At 43.1% G+C, this 25,978-nt stretch overlaps 1 protein-coding gene across 1 annotated transcript in view; it reads right to left on the minus strand.

Annotated features, from left to right (window-relative positions):
• Positions 1-584: 584 nt before the first annotated feature.
• The window catches only part of MCU (mitochondrial calcium uniporter), a 247,773-nt gene continuing 222,379 nt past the window's right edge, over positions 585-25,978 (minus strand). Inside the window, exons 3-8 of the mRNA XM_063961486.1 lie at positions 19,853-20,023; positions 19,364-19,468; positions 9,261-9,421; positions 7,108-7,311; positions 4,906-5,022; positions 585-2,993 (exon numbers count right to left, since the gene is read on the minus strand). Coding sequence (XP_063817556.1) covers positions 2,913-2,993; positions 4,906-5,022; positions 7,108-7,311; positions 9,261-9,421; positions 19,364-19,468; positions 19,853-20,023 — 839 coding nt within the window. The 3' untranslated portion in view covers positions 585-2,912. The remainder of the gene's footprint in view (positions 2,994-4,905; positions 5,023-7,107; positions 7,312-9,260; positions 9,422-19,363; positions 19,469-19,852; positions 20,024-25,978) is intronic.

Raw genomic sequence — 25,978 nt, forward strand, 5'->3', positions numbered from 1 at the left:
CTCAAAGTAGGGTCCTTTTTCCTTCCCAACCACCTGACTCCATCCCCCACTCCCGATCTGTGCTACCCCAGTGTCTGCCACCCTCTTTGTATTAGACTCTTTATCAAACCTGTATATACATGTCTCACAGTATGAGTACCTGTCTCTCCATGTGTGCCTCCATTTCCCCCTTTGAATGCAGGGCTTCCCATCCTATTTACTCCCTCTACATTCTCCCATTTGCTCCCACAACCACCTCTCACCCCATCTTCTCCCAATCATCTTCCACTTCCCCCCCCCGCTTAATTCTTTTCATTCCTCATGGATTGTGTGTTTTTAAAACCAGAAATATAAAACCTGTACCTTGCTTTGTTATTTCTGTTAAGACATGCTATAGTAACAAAATAAAACCATTGAAATTGTGAACAATGGGGTGCAGTGAGGAAGATATAATCCCATCCATAAGCCCCTAAAGAGGCACACGGAACCATACTAACAAGTTAAATTATGTGGCTTTTCAATAAATCGATTAAAAAGGGAAAGTTAAAAAAACAAAAAAACAACAACCTTACACTGCCACCCCCAACAAAGTATAAACATACAACTTTACTTGAAAAATTTAATAAGTGTTTATTGTTGCAGAATTACATTTTTTTCTTTTATACATATTTCATAAATGTTACAGGATTTTACACATCTATATTTTGCTTATTTATAGGACATTCCTCCATGCTCCAAACCTCCCCGCAACACCCCCCTCCCACCCACCACCCCTTAGAGACAATTCCTGTTCATTTCCACCTGTACAGACAGGATTAGACCGTGTGTTGCTGGAAAGGCCTCAGTGGGTATGTGCTTCCAGCTCCTTCAGCAGCAGAAGTGCAAATGGTAAAAGAAAAGCTTTAGCTTGTGTTAGTGTTAAAAAGAGGATCTGCTGTTCAAAATCATAGACATCCAAGCAGAAACACAGTTACAGGGTTACGGCACTTGGCGTAACAACTAAATATTATTTAAATTGCTTTAAATGCACTTAAAACTTAATTTTAACATCCTATGCACTATACTGTTCATTAATTTCTGTAGGTGAAGGTGATTGTCAATCTTGCTATTTCCATATCAGCCATCCCACCCCATATACTACAGAGCACATCTTAAACAAATAGACCATGCAGCCACTATCTCTTGAGTTCCAGGTAACAGGCATTAGCCATCACCTCTGGAATGCAGTTACTGTGTTCTGCAATCTATGTTCTGCATGGATGTACAATTGTGAAGCAGTACAGGACAAAAGACTAGAAAGAAACAGACAATCATGGAAAAAGGAATCAATCCACCTGAGAGGAGGGACATAGATTGGGCAGGTATTTAAGACTGCGAGAGTTGGCAGCATCCGCCAGCTATGTTCCATGTGGACATGAGTTAGGCTGGCATGGAGTCCTTGGTAACTTGACTGCCAGCTATGTCCTTTAATACATGAAGAGAACAGTTACTCTCCTCTCTTTTTCAATATATGCAAGGCACCAGTCATCTGGCTTCACTCCTTTAGTTCTGTAATCCTATCCCTGAAGTAGGAGCCTTTCACAGTGGGGAGTCCTTAAAAATAATAATTAAAAAGTAAAAAATAAAGAAATAAAATAGTCTCTACAGACTTGTAGCCGGAAACAAACTTATTACCCACCATGCCAACCCAAACAAGAGACTGCACCATTTTGATATTGAAAGTCTGTGGAAGAGCAGCTTATTCCAAAGGAAATAACAAAAATGAAAGAAAACCCCTGAAATCTTTGGAACAAAGATAGAGGTGATATCTCAGTTGTTTCCACTCTCCAATCCTTCGGCGATGGATACGGTACATCAAACATAGCTGGATGTTGGGTGTTTCATCCAGGAAGTTGTTGCGTCTCTAGTAATAGGACACCAGCCAGGAGAAGTAGAGTCTTTAAGATGACAGTGATGTCAGAATGAGGTGGTAACTGTTCATATTCACGCAACTCTGATTCACTACCCCACTGAACCACCAACCAAGAGTGCAGGGACATGAGGACATCTCCCTCCCAAAACAAACAAACATAAAAACCTATCCATGCATTGAACCCCTGAAACATATATATATAGCCAAGGCAGTGGGAGGGAGAAGGACAGGGGACATTTAGAAAGTGATTACGAGAAAAATCACGTGCGGTTTCTTAAGATGCATAGCAGAAAGTTTTACTGTGTTTGGGACTTGGATTAAAGTTGAACGGTGTTGCATCTAAACACAGACAGGTATATGCACGAACCTGGAGTTTTATGACAGGAAAGCGTAAGAACGCCTCAACATCATTGCCACAAATGTTTTGAAACTGCAGTCGAGTATTATGCCGAGGTTACGTCTGGTACATCTGATCCAACGCTCTTCCAAATGGTATTAATTGTGCGCTACTGGCGTGTCTCCAGTAGCTTGGTATACCATTAAACCAATGTGTTTTCTAGGCACTCTGCCACATCCTTAACACCATAAAATTAGGGTGGAACGGAAAAATAATTCTCAAAAAATAAGAGTAATTGGTTCAGAACCCTCATTCATGTATTTATCATTCATTTTCACTGACAACTAAAATAGATATGATTTGAATAAGAAATCTTCCAAGCCCTTAGAGGAGAGGCTTTTAACCATGGCAAGGCCCCAAGATCGGATTAAATTCCATTTTTAATCTTCCCTTTTAGATAGTTTTAACAGCTTAAAAAGATTTAAAAAAAACAAAAACCTCAAAACATATGGAAGAAAGAAAAAGAAGAACAAATGAAAAAACAAAACAAAATAAAAAAACAGTATGGAGGGAGAAATGATCACCTATCCCAATACCACATCCCAGCTATCACCTATAACGCTTTTTATTCAAAGGCAAGAGATATCCGCAGGTTTCGCTGGGGATTTAAGAGTTACACAATAATCAATCTTTGTCGTCATCAATTTGTCGGATTGGTAGCTGCATCTGAATGGGATCACGCAGTCTTTTAAGATCCAACTCAGCCTGGAAATAAAACAAAAAGGTACATGTTTGCTAAGGTAAAACAATCAGAGCTGCTAAATAAACTTTGCAGACGCGCTGTGGGAAACAGCTATTATTTGGCTTTGCACAACATGCAAATAACTTAAAATTACTTTTTCAAAGGCGGTATAAGGTTAAAGTAATGGTGATTCGTATACTTGAGCACTGGTGACTTAATTAGTACCTCAGTTATTTTGATGTATGCTTCTGTGCTCAAGCATGGATGTTACTAAACCTGGACTGTTCGTGTGCCTTGAGGACAGAGGTTGGCAAACACTGTTCTAGACTGAGGACTACCATCTGTGCAATTATCTGTGGCATTACATGGTACAAATCACACTGTCAATTGTGGATTCAAGCAAGTTACAGCGATTTTATATTTGAACATTATTTAAAGACATCTCTCCTTCATTCCATGTTATAGTAACAGAAAGATAGAAGCGCACAATAAGAAAATGGATCTTTATGTAGAGACACTGAGCAGTGCCTATGGCAAGGTAAAACTGAGGTGAAGCAGAGCATTGTCTACCCCTCCCCCATCCTATAACATATGTAATACATGTTCATTTTATTATTTTACTTTTCTTGAGGTAGCCATTGTATGGGCTGAACCAAATATTCAAGACAACAGGGTATAGCAGGAGCAAGGAACATCATTCAGGCAGTACTCTCATGGGGCAACTTAGAATAGCTGCCATTGGCCTGTTCTGCACTCCTAATTAATGGGGTGGTCTTCTGTTTGCCGGCGGTCGGGCTCCCGGCGCTCAGTATACCGGCGCCGGGAGCCCGACAGCCGGCATACCGACAATTATTTTCCCTCGTGGGGGTCCACGACCCCCATAGAGGGAGAATAAAATAGTGTGGCGCGCGTAGCGCGCCACCGTGCCCGTAGCGTGGCGAGCGCAGCGAGCCCGCAAGGGGCTCATTTGCGCTCGCCAAGCTGTCGGTAAGCCGGCGGTCGGGCTCCCGGCGCCGGGATGCTGGTCGCCGGGAGCCCGACCGCCGGCCACCCGTAGTGAACCCTAATTAATGAATTGGCTGTATGAGTATCAGTTATATCTATAAAATGTCTGCCTCCAATGTGTGTATTTTGGGGGCTGTATGTAGCGAGTGCACATAAATGATCAGCTTCAGCAATGCACCACTGAGAAGACACCCCCCCCCCCCCACCACCACCATTCTGCTCATCACTGATACAACAGAACTCAGAACACTAATTTAGAACAAGAAATTTGCTAAAAGTAACACCCCATTTCCTTACTTCATCCCCAATGTACAGAAAACAGACACGTTACATTATTTGAAGAAATATGTATGTGGTCCGCACTATACAAATATTATTGTTATAAAAGGCACCCAAGAACTCTTGTATGCATGTACGAATGTGGTGGAAGTGTTGGTATGTATGCAAGTGCATAGATGAGAATATCGTGACCACCGCCAGAGGATCAGCGGTAGGAGACGAGGACAGTTAGCAGAACAGTCCCCGGGTCCTCACCATGGAGCCAAGGCACAACTCAGCCAAATGACATCTACTGGCTATGCATATCAGCCGACTTTAATGCCTTGGCTCCCAATAAAAACCAGAGAGACTATAAACAGTTTGTGTGTCAGTGTTGTATACATGCCATCACTTCCACCACATACATACAAGTGCTTGTGTACAAGCTTCATTATTTAGAAAAAAGAAAGAGAATTCATTATTTACGACTACACAGATTTGTGAATTTTACTAAACCCAGTATAAAAAATATTCTCTCTAAAGCTACAACTTTGTTCTGGCAGATGAACTATAACAGGCTGTAAACCAAGCCTGCTATAATTGACATACACCTCCCAGTACTACTTACACAATACTAAGGACCCAAAATCATAAAGTATTTTTAAAGCATACCTGAGCAATAGCATCCTTGAGTCGATTGTATTCTAGAAAATCAAAACTCGTTTTTTTGGCTGATTTATGGAAAAAATTTAAGAACTGCCTGTCAGTGGCATCTGGATAAATATATTCCTGTAGAAAGAAATGTTCACATGAAAAAAAACCTACAGTACAGAATAAATGTAACACAAGAAAAACACCTGTAATGTAATCCTGCACATTCTATCATGTACAACGACCATGTGCGTAGCATATTGTAGGAGTGGTTTAGGTTATTGGCCTTATCAGAATATACTGTACAGAGGTTATCTGGGTCTTCTGATACATAAATCATTTTTAGAGCACAGCTCAATCCCATACAGCGGGTTGGGTACGGGTTATCTGCAGTTAGTATGCAGGCAGTCAGAATACAGGCACCAGCATCCTGCCTGCTTAAAATCCCGACAGGGACGCTCAACTAAGCTCACTCTAACCCTCCACCTAGCTGGCCCCCTGCAGCCTAACCCGCCCGGCATACTTCTGTTTGACATTCCATTCTGACAGTTGTCGGTATAGTAATTAGTTGCCCAGAACACACGCGATTACTACTTAACCGTGACACGGTTTGCGTCTTCCCTGACTGCAAATTAGAATGCTCAAGGAGCAGGTGATAAGCTAAGGATTCTATGTAGGGAACACTTCTTAAATAGAATACTGATCGTAAAAGGGTTAATATGGTTTGTAGGTAAATCATTGTATACCTAATTACATTAAAAAAAAATACATAATACTAGTCCATTCGAAAAGGGTTAGAAAATTAATTTTAGATCACTAATATTTGCCGATCCCAGCAATCTAGTAGTTGTATTGACATTGAAGGAATGACCCAACTGCAAGAAATGTGAAGGGATCTGTTACTAATGCTGGGCATACATTATACAATTACCTAGGCGAGATCACCCAGATGACTGTACTGTGTATGTGCTTCACTAAGGCAAAAAAATTTGATGGGTTAGACATGCTGGATCATACAGCATGACCGTCAATATTTTTAAAGATACAGAACAAGTCGGCCGCATTGGACAGTATATGCGCTGTCAAGTCTGACTGACTAACATTTTCCCTGTTCCTTCACAAACATTGTGTGGCCATACACTAGGATATCCCATAGTGTATGGCCATGAGATCTGCTGGGCGTCGGGTTGCCAGATAAAGGGAGAAATTCAATTGCTGCCAATTATACTGCCCGGCTGAATCAGCAAGGCACTCGTCGCACTTTACGGGAGCAGGATCTCGCATAAAAGTGTTCTCTACCCCATAGGGGAGCTAACACTTTTGTACGAATCGGCTGGACGAAAAGGTTGCGAGACGGGGTGACATTGCTGGTGTTTAAACGCTGCAGCAATGGCAATACGCACCCTTTGCTGACAAATGAATTCCCTCCATAATTTTTGTCGGTCTGACAGGCATTTTAATCTGACAGTGTATGCCCAGCATAAGAAACAGGTCAAAATGCTAAGTGACTATAAGTAGATACCCAGCCTACCAAGCTCTCGGTTATTCTCTACAGAACTAAATCGTAGAAGCACAACATTTTAACTATGTCAGGGATTTTTTTCCCCCTAATCAGACAAGACTTCACGAATAGTGAATGTGCTCCCACATTAAAAAGGAAATGGGTGTATTCCTCCAAATGCAGAGCTGTACGAATCTTGCAATGCGCCTGTCCCCTATCCATAAGCTGGATCTGTTAGTAATCACCCATGTGCGCATGTAACACCCTATGCTAGGTGCAAAGGATACACCTGGAAATGGGAGAATCAACACTTCCATCCAACTCTGCATATCCTGCAAACGAGCCAACATGGGAACGCCCCAGTACAGCCCAGTTACTCCTCCACAGCTCAAGTGTAGCTGTGATTAAAATGCGCAGGATTCTGCACCTGTGTGCACACAGTTCCAGAGCAGATCGCAATGTGAAAACAAGCAAGATATGCTCCGCAAACAGGCGCGCGTTCATTTCTGCATTAGGCCCATTGTGTGCGTGCAGCTGAACAAACATAAACACAATTTTAGTTCTCTGCGCTGTTATTTTACATGTGTATATTTTGTGAGAGAACTCTCATTTGGTCACAAGCATTTTTACAGAAAACCATTATGTATTGTTTTACCTAATGTTGACAACATATCCATTTCCAAAGTTGTGACAATATATAAAAAAAAAGCTACATTGCTCACCTTTCCTGTTAGTAAAAAATACCCATACATTCCAATGACACCGCCGTAAGTGATAAAGTAAGTGACCGGCTCCATGATATCCCAAGAGTACTCCCACCACGTCAGACGGGCGAGGACGCCAAACTGTACAGACATGTAAGCTAAGACACACCACTGGACAAACCTGGTCTTCTTCGCTGCTCTCTGAGCAATCTGAATCCTGACCTGGAAAATAAAAGTTTGGTCAACACAAAAAACACAGACCTCAACACAATATATAGGTGCTCCCAGTGGCCTAGTCAGACCACTAATATACCACATCTACCACCAAGGTGGAGGGTGCACTCACGCCAAAAATCAGTCTTTCAGACATATTAGAAAGTTCCATGTAGTTTAATTTAGTTCAAACGGTGTTGCTGTCGAAGTAGACGTTTTGGACCAATTATGGGCCTTTATCAAGACAGGCAATTCAAGAACATCTAATCAAACAATAGACAACAATCATGAAGAATCACGGTCAAAGACAAGAAATTCCAATTTAAAACAAAACACTAAATGCCTGATGGTACATAGACATGATGCAGCTGCAGTCACTACTGGCACAGCCAGATGGATTCAGCCTTATATCAGGAACGCCAGGGACTGTAGGGAGCTGTTTTAAATTGGAATTTGCCAGTCAATTTACATTTTAACTTTAACCTTATGAACTTTTCTAGATTATATAGTACTTGCCTGCACATACTGTAGCACACAGTACCTATAACCTGAAAACTGATCCTATGAAAATTGCAACCAGCATTTGTACAGAATTTGTGTAAACTTGTCTACGTGACAGGTAATAAATTAGAATCTACACTCACTTTTGTCACATTTGTACAGCAAAATACCAAGTATATACAGTATATAATCTAAGCAAAGAATACTGCTAGGGCAGAAATAAAGGTTTAGCTATGCTCATCTTTGCTATAATACAGCATGCTGCAACATGGCTTGCTGCAAGATGTTCTAGATTACGCCTATTCGCAGCCAGCCTTCGCTTAATTGATTCCTTTAGGAACACACCCATCTTATTATATTACATATACATATATGGGGTTGGAAAAATGCAGGTTTTTACAACACCAAAAAACTTTTTTTGGGGGGTTTAAAACAGTTTTTTTGGCATTCATTTTTTTTTAACAAAAAATAAAAATAAATAAATCCTGCGAAACATTGTTATGCATTAGAAACTTTGATCAACCATGTTTTAATGCTTTTTAACATTAACAATCCATAGTTATTAGGCTTTGATATTTATTTTACAAATTTCAATAAAACCATTTTTTTCCTAAATATTATTCCCATTACATCTGAATATACTGTATGTAGCTAGACTAAACATATTTGAACATACAAAGTACACTCAAACATAGGAATGAAGGTCTTGAATTGAAATAAACATGAAGGAGATTAAATCATGAGGTATTTCTCGGTGTATTACCTCTTTAATGTGTAGGAGTTATTTACCCTTTACGATTGAGAATGTTGGTTGTGGTTTTCTCCTGTCCTACAGGACTGCTAGGAAAGGAGTTTGTGGGGTCTTAGCTGACGCTAAGCAGATCTGGTGTACCTAGTACACTGTCAGTGATATAAGATGCAAAATTAAGGAAAAAGTAGCATAATTGAGGAAAGAACACACAATCTAGGGTAAAAAGAAAAGGCAGGTCCGATATTCGTGACCCACTCCTTGCGTCATTCTGCGACTTTATACCAATTCCTTTGCAACAAAATAAATAATCCTAAGTGCCTAGAACACTGTAAATAAAGAAGCACATTGAGGAAAACGTATGTATTACAGGATTCATTACTCATAGGTCGAGCCATATTGAGCAAAAAAGGATGAGTGTGTGAGGTCACATCTGTACTTGTCAATAAAACTGTTTGGGGTCTTTTGTGAAAGTACACGTTGTGAATAACTAACACACTATACTACAGTAAGTACAAGCTTAATTAGGTCTCATTTCTGATCTCTGGTCCATGTTTGTCAAAGATTAGCTAATTGTATTAAAAAAAAAAAAATTCATGTCTTCTGACTGGGATGCTATTAGCTATTTGTTGTTTTTTGAAGCCAACCAAAAAAACTACAGAAATGGGAGATGAGCAAAACATTGTGTGAAGGTGTGAAATCTATATACCTTCTCCAGTGGTTCTAGCTGCTCCCGTAGGACCTCTAGCCGACCATACAGCTCTCTCTCTTTGTTGAGCTGGTGCTCGTCAACGCTCATAGAACTGTACAACTGCTGTACAAGAGACTTTAGGTCATTCATGGTCGTTGCATCTTCATGGCATAAAAGGTCTTAACATACAAAAAACAAAATACAATCTGGTTTACATAAAGAGCTAACAGCAAGTCTTAAACATTCTTACGTGGAAGTTATATATAAATTTAAGACTATAAAAGAACTATTGATCACCTTTACATGCCAGGCTTCAACCGTGTATATGCCAACTGCAGAAATTATTGTAAGGAGCCACACCCCAATGTAATAATAAAGACAAGAGCTTAAAGTCCTACATGTAAATAATATAAGGCTGAAACAGTTTTGTATAAAGCTAGTCTGGCAAAAATAATCCGCTAAAGCAGTGGTTCCCAAACTGTGCCGTGGTACCCTGAGGTGCCTCTAGGCACTTGCAGGGGTGCCTACTGGGTTAGTGGTCCAGAATCAAGTCAAATTATTCACGGTCACTGCAATAGGTAAAACCAGTGCTTGTGACTTCCATAAAATCGATGGACAGCTGGGGCGTAAGTTCATACTAGGAGGCATAGTTGTTGGATAACGCCGCCCCCTCCACTTGCATTCACTACCAACAACCCATCCCAGTAGCACCCAGACACATGCCACACACACTGTCCAGGAGCGCAGAGATGGGAATGGGGGTCATGTCATGTCAAAGCTCCAACAAAGGGACAACCAAGGAATAACTGGGGTGCAGCATGCACTGTAAACACTGTTGCTATCAGCTGGACAAGGCTTGAAATGGTGTTCCATAACCCTGGACCAAGGATAATGGTGTGAAAGGGGTATTCATTTAAGTTTTGATACATTTCAATACTAAATGTCATGTCTAACATTTATGTTTTTCATCCACTTCCTTATGTTCAAATATCTAATTATACATGGCTAATAAGATCTGATTTTATTTAAACCAGCTGAAGTAATATACAATGATTACATCCCATATTAAAATTGTGGGGGGGGGGGGGGGATGAATCTTGATTAATGCATTGCATTCCAAGAACGGTTTGTAGACTTTTTGCATCAACTGATTGTGGCCGTTTTACTTCGAATGTTTATTTGTTGTACATTTAGGATTATTGCTGGCAATTTCAAGATTGCTTTGTGCTTAAGGATTATCGAGAGGGCCCATTTATGCATCTAAACATGGAGTATTATTTAAAAAACAAAACAAAAAAGGGAATATCAGTACTTTTACTGTATCAATTCTGAAGAATGGAGACAACGGTTTATTATCAGTCAGAGAATTACTGTATTTATTGTTATTACTGTCAGAATAACTGAAGGGATTAAGAAATATAAATATTGCTACTCTGGCTGGATTGACCATTTTAGCACACTTATTGCACATACCTATGAACTGATAGACCCAGGGAAATATTTCATACTTTATAATTTGAGAAATACTTGCTTTGAAATTGGGTATATTAAATTATTATTATTATAAGAGATGACTTTTATAAAAACTAGCTGTTTGATTGTATGAATCATTTTCTAACTGAATGAACTGAGAGCTGTGGGACAACACCGCAGCAACCAAATTAAGGAGACTGCCTCCATGAATTTAAACCAAGTATGAGCAAGATTTACTTTCTTTAAAAAAAAGCCTCAATTAGAGACAAAACAAGTCAAAGGAATTAATTAGTAGTATCACTCCAGTGTCTGAGAACCGTGAGTGATTGACTTCAGATTACTTTTGCAATTGAGTCTAAACTTATTGCCTAAAACATTGATACTGTGCTGAGCAACACACACTAATGAAGGGGCCACATATCATATGGGGGACTTCTCCGTTAATAACTATTATGTACTGGATGGGCATTTTAAATCTGTATTGAACAGGAGGCGAGGTCTGAGCAAGCAGCAGCTGGCATGTCTGTAAATGCTATTATAAAGTAAAGGAGAATGGAATTTAAAAGAAAAAACAAGCAGTATTTGTGTTGTTACTGCCTTTGTGTTATGGTTATGAACCTTTGACACATTCTCTGTATTCAGAATGACTCAATTTCAGGGCAATATTCTGGGACTGCTGATAAAAAATAAATAAAAAAAATAATGAATGTAAAAATCTGTAGCAAAAAAAACAACTATTTTTTCGTGATTTTATCTGGTTTTCTCTACACAATAAAAAGCTATTTTAAGGTAATTAAAAAAGACCCACAACGTGGCATATTCAATTAGCCACATAAAATTTTTAGTTCCCTGTGGCGTGAGACATTTTGGTGGTCCGCAGTGGTTCGGCTATTCAACTGGCAGTAAATTTTAGCCACGCTAATTTCTATAGGATATAAAACTGCTTTTCTATCCCAGCCCAGGAGCAGGTGCAAAGTAGAGAATAATTGTTATTTTAAGTTAAAAATGTTGGGACTTGGTTCAGCCCCCCGGAACACCCCTCCCGCTCCAATGATCAATTAAGCAATTGGAAGTTTTCAATCAGCTTTATTGGGCCAATAATGTAATTATTGGAGTGATATTCAAAGTGCAGAACAATGCATTTAAAGAAATGGGACAGGTATATATGGGGGTCCCGTATGGACTGCAGGTGGGAGTTACAGGTGTTTTTTTAAAATCTTTTTTTCAAGTGGCTTCAAAGGACTTAAAATTAAACTGGACAAATCAGCTATTTGACACATTTTTGAAGCATAAAATATTTTTCTTTGGGAATAGACATCTATATTGTTATCCAATACTTATTTGATGTTTGATTTACCCATTTATTTTTTTTCAATTTCCTGCAGGTTTTTGAAGACTGCAGTATCAAAAATATTCTGCATCATTTCTTCACAGGTAATCTTCACGCTGATATATCAGAGTTTTCCATCTCTCTCTGGCTACGCTATTCACACACCAAGAAAGTTTGTCTGTCTGCATTACAAGACCCACTCGGTTAATTAGACTGCGGAACAGACCAATAACACAGCTCCCCTAGTGTCAGCTGATATAGTGTGTAGAATTTAAGAGAATTATTTTCAAAGCCTGCAATCAGGCATTGGTCTGCATTCTAAGGAGGTCGTTTCAAAGATGTAGAGTTTGAACTGGAATTTTAAGTGGACTTGGGACTATTCTAGAATCTCAAATGAAACTATTTTTCAAACACTGCAGCTCAGGATCATTGGGGCAGATGTATTAAGCCTGGAGAAGTGATAAGCGCAAGGTGATAACGCACCAGCCAATTAGCTCCTGTAATTTTTCAAATCACTTCTTTCTCCGGCAGGGTCCACAGGTTATCCACAGGATAACATTGGGATATGATGACGCGACAGCGGATTTGCACCAAATGGTCAAATCTTTCGGCCACCCAGCATGCAACGGGCCCATCCATATATCCCCGCCTCCTGGCTCAGGGAAATCAGTTTTTTGTTTAAGGCGGCAGGAGCCGGACCATGGTCAAGAGGGCTGCTGTTTTTTAGTAGCCCTAAGCTTTCTTATTTTATTTTTATATTCTTACTATTTTTCTTGAGTGATCTTTCTAAAAAGCGTCTTATACGTACCTTAGAAAGAGTCGCTCCAACAACTCCCCGCCGAGTCGTGACAACGCTTACCCACGAGTGCAGTGCTGTTTCGGCGGGCGTCTGTGTCGGATATACTAGCAAGTCCAGCAGACGTTGCCAGGCTGTGGCCGGAGCACGGGGAGAAGGTAAGGCATCGGTTCCGCTTAGAGGGGGAACGCAGACACAGCCGCACTGTTTTGGGAGGAGACTACCAAACAGTTGCTGACACGGCTGCCACCTAGGGTGCACCAGCACTAGGCCTTAGGGATCATAGGCTCCAGGGGTAGTATGAGGGCGCGATCCCTAGGGTTGATGTAAGCCCCCCCCCCAGTTCATGATCAGTTTCCTCAGAGTCCCCTGCCATGATGAACGGTTTTACCACTTCTGTCTGAGACGCTGTGTATCTAAGGGGACCCAGTTGCAGCATAGGCGGCTGTGTGGCTGGTGCGTCAGTGTTCACTGTAGGTTCACGGAGCGGTTGTGTACACTATTAGCGTCTGGATCAACTCAGCATTCACCAACGTATTGATCGGTCCTGGAAGCGGGGCGAGTCTCCCTGTATCCCACTGTACTGAGCACAGGTAATACAGCACTAAGGGGCAGATGTATTAACCTGGAGAAGGCATAAAAGTGATAAACCAGTGATAAGTTCAAGGTGATAAACGCACCAGCCAATCAGCTTCTGTCAATTTGCATACTGGAGCGGATTGGCTGGTGCGTTTCTCCAGGTTGATACATCTGCCCCACTGTCTCTATCTACCTTTTGAGTACGAATAGTTGGAATGCATGTGAGTTTGATAATTATTACGGTTGTTTTCTTTCGCTGTGCGAATGAATACGGTTAAATCCTATATAAGGTAATGCAGTAATACGTTTCTCCTTCATACTTGAAATGTATTTGTAATTGATTATGTGTTCATATTGCTTATTATGCTAATGTATAACCTGTGACTGATTGCTAGTGTGATTGCTGACTATTATAATTCTGTCAGTTTTTTTCTGTCTAGTCTGATCCTCAATGCTGGTGTAAAGAAGGGTAGGGTCGGATTGTATGTCACTTTAACAAAATTTAAAGCGATTACAGTCACAAATAGTTTAGTATACTGTGTAAGTGTGTGATTATTTATCATGTCTAAGAGCGGCAAAGGTGAGGAAAATACACTCACAGCAGCACCAATACTCATCATGTTTGTCTTGCAAAGCTGGGTTAATCTCTCAGGATCTGGTTCAGAATGGTTTGTGTGTAAATTGTTTTAGCTTTCACCAAAGTCTCTTGAAAAATCCAAAACAGACACAGGTGCAAGAACCCCTATGAGCTAGGTTTACACAGACATTATCCAGTATAGCCGAGCGGATAATTCCAACTTTTGTACCAGGGATAGGTTACACTTAACCCTTACATGCAGCATTCCACCTGGGGTTTATCACATCCAGTAGGGGAAGAAGCAGCCTCTCAACAAAAACAGACTGAAAGGCCAGTGGTAAGTAAATCACATACACATGAAACAACATCTTCAAAGTCTACACATATTTCAGATGAGGATTCGTCGGAGGATGAAGACTCCTTACACTCCGGTTCTGCATATGGAGATGAGGAGGAAGGTTACTAATGTCACACTGGTTATTACTCTGTTGTCACCATGTATTTCAAAGACTAGTTTCAGGGGCAGTGTCATTCCGTGGCTCAGTTGACTCAAACTGCAGGATGCAACAAGACTGCATAGTCAAGCAAAAGGAGATGCAAGCTTGCTGCAGCGTACTCCATTATTTTTATTTTTTTGTTAAATTTTAGTAGTCACCATTGCTTTAATACTGCAGTTTCCTGCCTTTCTATTTTTATTCTTCCCCAACCACCTGAATGTTATACTTCTGTGCACCCTGCCAGATGTAACCTACACAGTGCACCCCCACATGGCTGCGTCATATAGGATGCACAACACATGGATCTATCCATTCAATGCGTATCATACTACACATTTTAGTCATCCATATGTCTTAATTCTTGTATGGTTTCATCTCACAAATTGTAACCTTTGTAGTGCTCCCAAAGATGGCTGCATGGTACACCCGTGGGTGGGATGAAAAATATGTTGAACTGATTGTTATGCAAGTACTCTGCTTCTAGCTTTAGTACACTGCACCTTCCCCATTTTGGGTAATCTCTTCTAGGCACTGACTTTTCCACTGTCAAAAGGGCAGAATGCAATGATAAACTTTTGATCCTGAATGGTTATAGTATATACTTCTGAATTTAAGGGTAGACACATTTAAAAAAAATAGCCAAGATTCATCTTTAGACCAATAACTAAAACACAGATTAAATAGAAGCTACATAAGACCTTTATCAAAACAGATGTTTCAGCTTTATACCAAGCAGCAGAGGGGCTAGTGGTAGGACTATAGACATTATGGAAAGACCACCCAGGCCTCTCTATGGGGGCGATTCAATTCAGAAGGAGTTTAGGAGAGTGAATTACCAACTTAAATATCATACACATCGCAACTTATTTTAATGAGGCTCGCTACCACACCTCTCAATTTAATTGTAAATGCCCATTCCCAGGAATTGCTGCAATATTACGCACTAATTCTACAATGTGCGACTTGGGAGAAGTGGATAAAAAATATGGGCGAAAACACCCTGAGCCCCCACCAAAAGTACAAAATCACATAGCAGAACAGTATAAGACAGTTAGTGGCTGTAAGCAAAGTACAGATGTGTCCTGATACAGCAAGCCTCAATACACCAAGAACATGAGTGTGACGCACTGGGTGGTACAATGTAGCTACTATCTTTAAATTTGCATCTTATTCTCACTGCAGATGCAGCAAAAGACCACTAAATCTGTAACAGAGACACCAAGCTGAGATGTTAACCGTTGCACAGGAATTTGTTTCAGATGTCTACAAAGCCACAGATGAAGCATAACGGAACATGGCATGAAATAAAAGTTGCGGTTGCTGCATCGCAGCACTTCGTATACAGATTCAGGCTTCGTCGCACATAGATTTACAAGTGTTGCATATCAAATGAATACAGTGCAGTCTAATTAAGCGGTTTTGTGGCATCTGAAAGTTTTAATTTGTGCAATTACGACATACATTTGAGCTAAAAAGATGCTCAGTGTTACGTGGGTTCTGGCGTGCCAAAAAGAGTGGTTTGGCATGACTATGGCAATAGAGTATAAGGACACATCTGGACTGGGTGTTCTTAAAAGGTGTGAAATTGGTTAATTTTTACCTTATTTTTTAGTAGTGGTGGATAAATGGTAGGCAGCAAGTGTTTTCCAGCAAATTAAAATCCGTACAGTATTGCAGGGTACTGAAAAATCTCTTTTCAGGGTTTTTATACAAGTTTGTGAAAACCTTTGAACTCATACTTGCAAGTTCAAAAGCACTTCCCATACATGCAACACCCCCCTAATTCCTGTACCACATCAGTTATCCCACTTTTTTCTTTTTAAAAAAATTCACTTAAAATCTGTATTGCCCACATTATGCCATCTAAATGTCTCCTAGTGCATGCTTTTTCATGATCAGAGGTTCTGCACTGTGCCCAGGCATGTTTAACTTAAAGGAAACATTTTCCTTATACTTAGGGGGGGAATGCGAGGAAAAAACACGATCTTGCTATGAAATTGTCCAGGAGATGAAAACTGAATTGCAATACTGCATAAAGATGACTTTTACCTACAAAAGCACATTGCCGGCCTAAAATCCTGGCACTGCACCAAATTGAATTGGCTGCTATGGGGTATATGCAATTCCGGGCGAATTGCGGCAATTTTTCACCCATTTTTAAATTTGACCGTCGAATTCCGGTCGGCGGGTGCCGGAATTCGACATATTCAATAAAAAACGGATTCGACAGTCCCGCTGTTGAAAAACGGACCAATTGACGGATTTTGAATCGACTTTTCAGATGGTACAAAAAACGGTAAAAAACACGCAAAAAATTTGCGTGCGGTCCCCCCTCCTAAGCATAACCAGCCTCGGGCTCTTTGAGCCGGTCCTGGTTGCAAAAATACGGGGGGAAAAATGACAGGGGATCCCCCGTATTTTAACAACCAGCACCGGCTTTGCGCCTGGTCCTGGTGCAAAAAATACGGGGGACAAAAAGAGTAGGGGTCCCCCGTATTTTTTGTACCAGCACCGGGCTCCACTAGCTGGACAGATAATGCCACAGCCGGGGGACACTTTTATACCGCTCCCTGCGGCCGTGGCATTAAATACCCAACTAGTCACCCCTGGCCGGGGTACCCTGGAGGAGTGGGGACCCCTTCAATCAAGGGGTCCCCCCCAGCCACCCAAGGGCCAGGGGTGAAGCCCGAGGCTGTCCCCCCAATCCAAGGGCTGCGGATGGGGGGCCGATAGCCTTGTTGAAAAAGAATATTGGTTTTTTGCAGAAGAACTACAAGTCCCAGCAAGCCTCCCCCGCAAGCTGGTACTTGGAGAACCACAAGTACCAGCATGCGGGCGGGGGGAAACGGGCCCGCTGGTACCTGTAGTAGTTCTGCAAAAAAAAAAAAAAACCCAAATAAAAACAGGACACGCACACAGTGAAAATACAACTTTATTTCACACATGCCGACACATACATACTTACCTATGTTGACACGCCGACTGCCACGTCTCCAATGTCGAAGAATCCGGGGTACCTGAAAATAAAATTATTCTCACCTAAATCCAGTGTCCTGTGATATTTGTAATCCACGTACTTGGCAAAAAAATAAAACGCATACCCGACCCACACGGACTGAAAGGGGTCCCATGTTTACACACGGGACCACTTTCCCCGAATGCAGAGACCCCCCGTGACTCCTGTCACAGAAGGTCCCTTTTTGCCAATCAGGGAGCGCCACGTCGTGGCACTCTCCTGATTGGCTGTATGCGCGTCTGAGCTGTCAGACGCACATCGCACAGCCCCCTCCATTATCTTCAATGGTGGGAACTTTGCGGTCAGCGGTGAGGTCACCCGCGGTCAGCTAATGGAGGTGCTGTGCGATGCGCTGTCTGCCAGCTCAGACACACATAGGGAATCAGGAGAGTGCCAGGACGTGACGCTCCCTGATTGCGTGAAGGGACCCTCTGTGACAGGAATCACAGGGGGTCTCGGCATTCGGGGAAAGGGGTCCTATGTGTAAACATGGGACCCCTTTCAGTCCGTGTGGATCGGGAATGCGTTTTTTTTTTTTGCCAAGTACGTGGATTACAAATATCACAGGACACTGGATTTAGGTAAGTAAAATTTTATTTTCAGGTACCCCGGATTCTTCGACATTGGAGACGTGGCAGTCGGCGTGTCAACATAGGTAAGTATGTATGTGTCGGCATGTGTGAATTAAAGTTGTATTTTCACGGTGTGCGTGTCCTGTTTTTATTTGGGTATTTTTTTTCAGAAGAACTACAGGTACCAGCGGGCCCGTCTCCCCCCCGCATGCTGGTACTTGTGGTTCTCCAAGTACCAGCTTGCGGGGGAGGCTTGCTGGGACTTGTAGTTCTTCTGCAAAAAACTATATTCTTTTATTTTCAACAAGGCTATCAGCCCCCCATCCGCAGCCCTTGAATGGGGGGGTGGGGGGGGGGGGGGACAGCCTCTGGCTTCACCCTTGGCCGGCTGGGGGGGGTAACCCCTTGATTGAAGGGGTCCCCACTCCTCCAGGGTACCCCGGCCAGGGGTGACTAGTTGGGTATTTAATGCCACGGCCGCAGAGAGCGGTATACAAGTGTCCCCCGGCTGTGGCATTATCTGTCCAGCTAGTGGAGCCCGGTGCTGGTACAAAAAATACGGGGGACCCCTACTCTCTTTGTCCCCCGTATTTTTTGCACCAGGACCAGGCGCAGAGCCCGGTGCTGGTTGTTAAAATACGGGGGATCCCCTGTCATTTCCCCCCCCCCCCCCCCCGGTATTTTTGCAACCAGGACCGGCTCAAAGAGCCCGAGGCTGGTTATGCTTAGGAGGGGGTACCCCACGCAATTTTTTTTCGGGTTTTTAACCCATTCCATTTAAAAATAAATAAATATTTTTTTTAAAATATATAAATACTTGTGCCTCCTAAATAGACAAACCAAGTACCTAATCCCTTCTAATATAAATAGATATGCTATTAGCAATAAAAAAAAACACAAAAAAAACATGTTTTAAAACATTTTTATTACATTCCGCCAGCAAAGTGAGGCGGATTGAAAATGACGAATTTACTGACGAAAAGTACTGTTGTCGAATTTACATTCTTCAATTGAATATACTTTTGTCGAAAAGCCGCATTTGTACCATTGCAGAAATGTCGAATTTGTCAAATGTCGAATTTCAAAAAGTCGAATTTGAAAAGTCCGTTTTTTTACGAAAAAAGTACTGTATTGCATTGTCGAATTTTTTTGGGGGGCGAAAAAGTCCAGTTTTTCGACATTTTCGGGAATTCGACCGCAATTGCATATACCCCTATGTGTTCAGTGACAGTCGGCACACACGCTCAGACACCGTTTCAGCTTAGAAACCTATAAGCATACCTCGCCTTGGTGGTCGCACATAGTACGTTTTATCATTAATGGACAGCTTGAAGTCATCTAATAGAAGAACTTCTATCCCTGTGGAAGAGGATACACGGGATCCATCTGAAAAGAAGAAAATAGGGGGTTTCTACAGCACAGATCATTTAATAGCCATAAGACTTTATTCCGCAATATTTGTTATAAAAGGAGGTGAGAGAAATGTATGAATATTTTTATGTAACTATTTGCTGTGTGTTTTTCTGGTTAGCGTCTGACCTGTCACTCTGTATGGGATGCCAGCTTTCAGGGGAAAAGGCTGGCTGATGTCAGTGGTAGGTATACCGCACCCCGACTAATACACAGCATAGAAATGGCACCGCACTAAGGAGACAGTTGGTGCAGTGTAGATAAGTGACACTTTGAAGATGAATAATGATCAATACTGATGGAGTCACACGTACTGCAACTAGGTGAAACGCACAGGCCAGGTCTGGAAGGTATACACACCTGTGGAGTAAATTGCCACCCTGTCTATTCCTCGATCTTCTGCCTGGAGCTGCTGCAGAAATACTCCGACTGAATCGGAAATAGGCTTTAGAGTGAATCTGCATTTCTCCTGCCGGGACGGGAGGTTAATAGTTATCACAGGCAATCCGTTTTGGTAAACCACAGTCACATCTAGAAAGGTGAGCAATAAAACAGAGAAGAGGAGGATTTAAGCATGTAAGTTATCCTATGCATTTCTATCCTGTCACATAAAAAAAGGTTTAAGCGATCCTGCACTTTGCTCACTGACACAAATACACTGTTTTTGCCTGTAAAAATTGTAATTACACATTTCATCTGACTAACATCCCTCTGACTAACATGTGCTTATTCCCATTTTCCTCTAAGTTAGTTGAGCACATTACAGATGAACCCTCTCTCATCTAACTCCTTTTCCCAGACATGCCTCAATATCATCAAACGGTTAATGTAGTTTTATTCTCCTAGGTCTCAGTTATGCCTTTGACACTGCTGACCACTCATCTCAAGGCACTGCAGTCTCTCAGTACTCATCACACTTACTGGACCAATAATTCAGGATTTCCTTCCAAGCAACCTCTTCTTTAAACACGCCTCTCTACTGGAGGGCTCCTAATGGAAAGCCCACAGCACACTATGGGGTATATTTACTGAAGTGTGAGTTTACAAAAATAGGATTTTGGTTACCTACCGGTAAATCCTTTTCTCGTAGTCTGTCGAGGATGCTGGGGTCCATATTAGTACCATGGGGTATAGACGAGTCCACCAGGAGCCATTGGCACTTTAAGAGTTTGGGAGTGTGGGCTGGCTCCTCCCTCTATGCCCCTTCTACCAGACTCAGTCTAGAAACTGTGCCCGAGGAGACGGACATCTTCGAGAGAAGGATTTAACACAGATAGTGGCGAGATTCATAACAGCTCACACATACAAGGCACATCAAGCTAATTAGCTTGAAACATTCAGCAACTGCTGAAACATTATTTACCAAGTAACAATGCAGTACATAACTAAACAAAGTAATACCGAACCAAATAACGGTTGCAGGAAAACGAAGCGCTGGGCGGGCGCCCAGCATCCTCTACTGACTACGAGAAAAGGATTTACCAGTAGGTTACCAAAATCCTATTTTCTCTTACGTCCTAGAGGATGCTGGGGTCCACATTAGTACCATGGGGATGTACCGAAGCTCCCAGAACGGGAGGGAGAGCGCGGAGGTTCCTGCAGTACTGATTGAACTTCAGATCATCAGAGGCCAGTCAAAGTATCGAACTTTTTAAACTTTGCAAACATGTTCGACCCAGACCAAATTGCAGCTCGGCAAAGTTGCAATGCCGAGACACCCCGGGCAGCCGCCCAGGAAGAACCCACCTTACGAGTAGAGTGGGACTTAACAGATTTTGGACACGGCAGTCCTGCCGTAGAATAAGCATGCTGGAAAAGAACCGAATCCAGCAAGAAATAGTCTGCTTAGAAGCAGGACACCCAATTTTCTTGGGATCATATAGGACAAACAGAGTCTCCAACTTTCTGTGACGAGAAGTTCTCTTCACATACATCTTCAGAGCCCTCACAACATCCAAGGACTTTGATGTAATTGAGGAGTCAGTAGCAACTGGCACCACAATAGGTTGGTTGATATGAAATGCAGACACAACCTTCGGAAGAAACTGACGTGTCCGGAGCTCAGCTCTATCTTCGTGGAAGATCAATTAAGGGCTTTTACAGGATAAAGCCCAGGCATCTAGCAGAAGCTAAGGCTAACAACGTGACCGCCTTCCATGTAAGAAATTTGACCTCAACCTCCTGTAGAGGCTTAAACCAATCCGACTGGAGGAACTGCAACACCACGTTAAGGTCTCAAGGCGCCGTAGGCGGTACAAAGGGAGGTTGGAAGTGCAGAACTCCGTTCAAAAAAGTCTGAACCTCAGGGAGGGCAGCCAATTGTTTCTGGAAGAAAATGGATAGGGCCGAAATCTGGACCTTCACAGAACCCAACCTCAGGCCCATATACACACCTGCTTGCAGGAAGAGGAGAAAACGTTAGAGTTGAAACTCCACCGTAGGAAACTTCTTAGATTCACACCAAGAGACATATTTCTTCCAAATACAATGGTAATGTTTAGACATTACCCCTTTTCTAGCCTATATTAGGGTAGGAATGACCTTCGCGGTAAGTCTTGATAGGCAAACGGCCCCTGCTGCAGCAGGTCCTCCCGAAGAGGAAGAGGCCTTGGTTCTTCTTGCAGTAGATTTAGAAGGTCCGCGTACCTAGCCCTTCTCGGCCAGTCTGGAGCAAGGAGGATCGCTTGAACCCTTGTTCTCCTTATGAGCTTTAGGATTCTTGGGATGAGTGGGAGTGGTGGAAACACGTACACTGACTGGAACACCCACGGAGACACCAGGGAATCCACTGCCACTGCTTGTGGGTCCCTCGACCTGGAATAACAACGCTGAAGCTTCTTGTTGAGACGAGAGGTCATCATGTCTATTTGGGGTAATCCCCAAAGGTCTGATATTTCCTTGAACACCTCCGGATGGAGACCCCACTCCCCTGGATGGAGATCGTGTCTGCTGAGGAAGTCTGCTTCCCAGTTGTCTACTCCCGGAATGAAGATGGCTGATAGCGCCAACGTGTGTTTTTTTGTCCAGAGGAGTATTCTGGTCACCTCCGACATTGCCGCTCTGCTCTTCGTTCCGCCCTGTCTGTTTATGTAAGCCACTGTTGTTACGTTGTCCGACTGCACTTGAATGGCCCGATTTCTTAGAAGAGGGGCCACCTGAAGAAGACCGTTGTAGACGGCTCTTAGTTTAAGGATGTTGATGGGCAGGCCGGCTTCCAGGCTTGACCACCGTCCTTGGAAAATTACTCCTTGAGTGACTGCACCCCAGCCCCAAAGGCTCACATCCGTGGTTAGAAGGACCCATTCCTGAATCCCGAACCTGCAGCCCTCCAGAAGGTGAGGTAATTGTAAGCACCAGAGGAGCGAAATCCTGGCCTTCGGCGACAGACAATTTCTCTGGTGCATGTGGAGAGAAGATCCCGACCACTTGGCCAGAAGATCCAGTTGGTAGGTCCAAGTGTGGAACCTCCCGTACTGGAGAGCCTCGTAAGAGGCCACCATCTTTCCCAACAGGCGACTGCATTGATGAACAGACACCCGGGCTGGCTTCAGGACATCCCGGACCATAGTTTGCATCACCAACGCCTTTACCTGTCGAAGAAACACCTTCTGCACTTCTGTGTCCAGGATCATTCCCAGAAAGGACAACCTCTGGGTTGGTTCCAAATGTGACTTTGGAAAGTTCAGAATCCAACGATGACTCTTGAGGAGGCGTGTTGTGAGAACAATGGACTGCAGCAGCTTCTCCTTGGACGATGCCTTTATCAGCAGATTGTCCAGATATGGAATGATGTTTACCCCTTGTTTGCGAAGGAGAACCATCATATCTGCCATCACCTTGGTAAAAACCCTTGGTGCTGTGGAGAGGTCGAATGGCAGGGCCTGGAACTGGAAATGACAGTCCAGCAATGCTAAACGGAGATAAGCCTGATGCGGCAGCCATATCAGAATGTGGAGGTACACATCCTTGATATCTAGAGATACCAGGAATTCCCCCTCTTCCAGACCTGATATCACCGCCCTGAGATTCCATCTTGAACTTGAACTCCTTTAGAAAGGGGTTCAATGATTTTAGGTTCAGAATGGGCCTGACCGAACCATCCGGGTTCGGTACCACGAAAAGGTTTGAATAGTAACCTGTGGCCTGCACAGGAGGAGGAACTGGCACAATGACCTGTGCCTCCACCAGCTTTTGGACAGCTTCTTGTAGTACAGTGCTGTCTGCCAACAGAGGTGGTAAGCCTGATTTGAAAAATCGAGGGAGATTTTGAAATTCCAGCCTGTATCCCTGGGATACAATATCTATCACCCAGGGATCCAGGCCGGACGATACCGAGACATGACTGAAGTGTCCGAGTATCGCTCCCACCGGCCCCACCTACAGGCCGCGCAGTCCACCGTCATGTGGAGGACTTTGGCGTACCTGAAGCAGGCTTCTGTTCCTGGGAACCTGCAGCAGCAAGTTTCTTGGACTTAACTCGACCCCCCCTAAAGAAGGTATTGGATGGTCTGGCCTTTCTAGGCTTGTTAGGCCGAAAGGACTGTGTTGCAGATGAAGAGAAGGATATCTTCGGAGCAGTTGCTGCTGAGGGAAGAAACGGAAACTTATCCGCTGTAGCCGTGGATATCCACCCGTCTAGAGCTTCCCCAAAGAGCTTGACCTGTATAGGGTAGGGACTCCACACTTTCTGTATTCCACGTCGGCCGACCACTGGCGCAGCCACAGTCCCCGATGAGCTGAAACAGACATGGAAGAGATTCCCGCAGCCATGGAACCCAGGTCTTTCATGGATTCTACCATAAAACCCGCTGAATCATGTATGTTGCATAAAAATAATGCAACACCATCCTTATCCATCGTATCCAAATCCTCAAGTAAGGTAGCCGACCACTTTACTATAGCCTTTGCAATCCATGCACTAGCAATAGTGGGACGTAATATGGCCCCTGAAGCAGTGTACATTGATTTAAGTAAGTGTGTTAACAGTTTTCCTATCTGCCGGCTCCTTTAAGGCGGTAGATCCTGGAACAGGCAAAACCACCTTCTTTGAGAGTCTGGACACAGATGCGTCAACAATCGGCGGGTTTTCCCATTTTTTTTCTATCCTCCTCATGGAAAGGAAAAGCCACCTGTACCCTTTTAGGGACCTGGAATTTTTTCTCAGGGTTTTCCCATGCTTTCTTAAATATAGCATTCAATTCCTTTGACGCAGGGAAGGTTAGCGAGGCTTTTTTATTTTAAGTGAAAAAGGCCTCCTCAACCTGTTCAGGTGTGGTATCATTAATATTCAACACATCCCTGATAGCCTCAATCATCAATTGCATCCCCTTTGCAAGAGAAAAGGACCCCCGCAACACATCCCCATCACCGTCTGTGGTGTCAGAATCGGTATCCGTGTCGTCGTGTGACATGCACAAGCGCACGCTTATGGGGGTATATAGCGGAGCGTCCCGAGGTACCAGAAACCGGCCACACTGCCATAGAGCTCTGTAATACCTGGGTTGCAGATTCATTACTTGCAAACCTGTCAGAAATCTGAGAAATCCAAGATTTGATAGAGGAAAACCACTCAGGCTCCCTTGCTGGTATCTGTGCTAAACCAGTGCTATCCTGATTACATGGAATGGGATCATGCTGGGAGGACAAATCCTCTGCAGCATATGACACAGCGGAAAATTTGTCAAACCAGTTGCAGCAATTAACTCATCCCTTCGTCAGGCAAAAATCTACTCCAGGTCACTCTCGTGTCTCTGGATCATCTAAGCGTGCTGCTTCCTCCTCACAATCCACAAATCTCTCAGGTGTTTCATCTGAAGAGGATGGGGAGCATACTGTCCTGTCAGACACTAAATCAGGTGTTTCTGATGAGGATTCTCCATTGCAAATTGATGTCCCTCTCCTAGTGGTTGCTATTAAGCAGATCCTACAAATCATTGATGAGGATTCCACTACTGTGGCTAGGAAAACGGATAGATTTTTAACCACCTTCTACAGTTTAAACGTATTACCCCAAGCTATTGGCAACCTCCACTATCCGTTCCAGTCTCTGACATTTGGACTGGCTACGGCTCCTCGGATCTTCACCAAGGTCATGGCCGTAATAATGACATCTCCGTTGCCAGGGAGTCAGGATCCTGCCATATCTGGACAACTTGCTGATTCTGGCAAACTCCCATGAGGTCCTCCTCAGTCATCTGCAACTGACGGTAAGCTTCCTACAAGCCCATGGGTGGCTCATCAATTGGAAGAAATCCTCTCTCGTCTCAGCTCAAAGCATGGTGCATCTGGGGGCACTCCTGGACACACACAGTCAACGACTGTTTCTGTCTCCAGAAAAAGTCCTGATACTTCAAGACAAGTTAAGATGCTTCCTTTGTCGCCCCAGAGTGTTGATACACTCGGCGATGCAAGTACTTGGCCTGATGGTGTCGGCATTCAACGTGGAAGAGTACGCTCAATATCATTCTCACCTTTTGCAGAGGTTAA

The sequence above is a fragment of the Pseudophryne corroboree genome, chromosome 3 (assembly GCF_028390025.1).
Source record: "Pseudophryne corroboree isolate aPseCor3 chromosome 3, aPseCor3.hap2, whole genome shotgun sequence".
NCBI lineage: Eukaryota > Metazoa > Chordata > Amphibia > Anura > Myobatrachidae > Pseudophryne > Pseudophryne corroboree.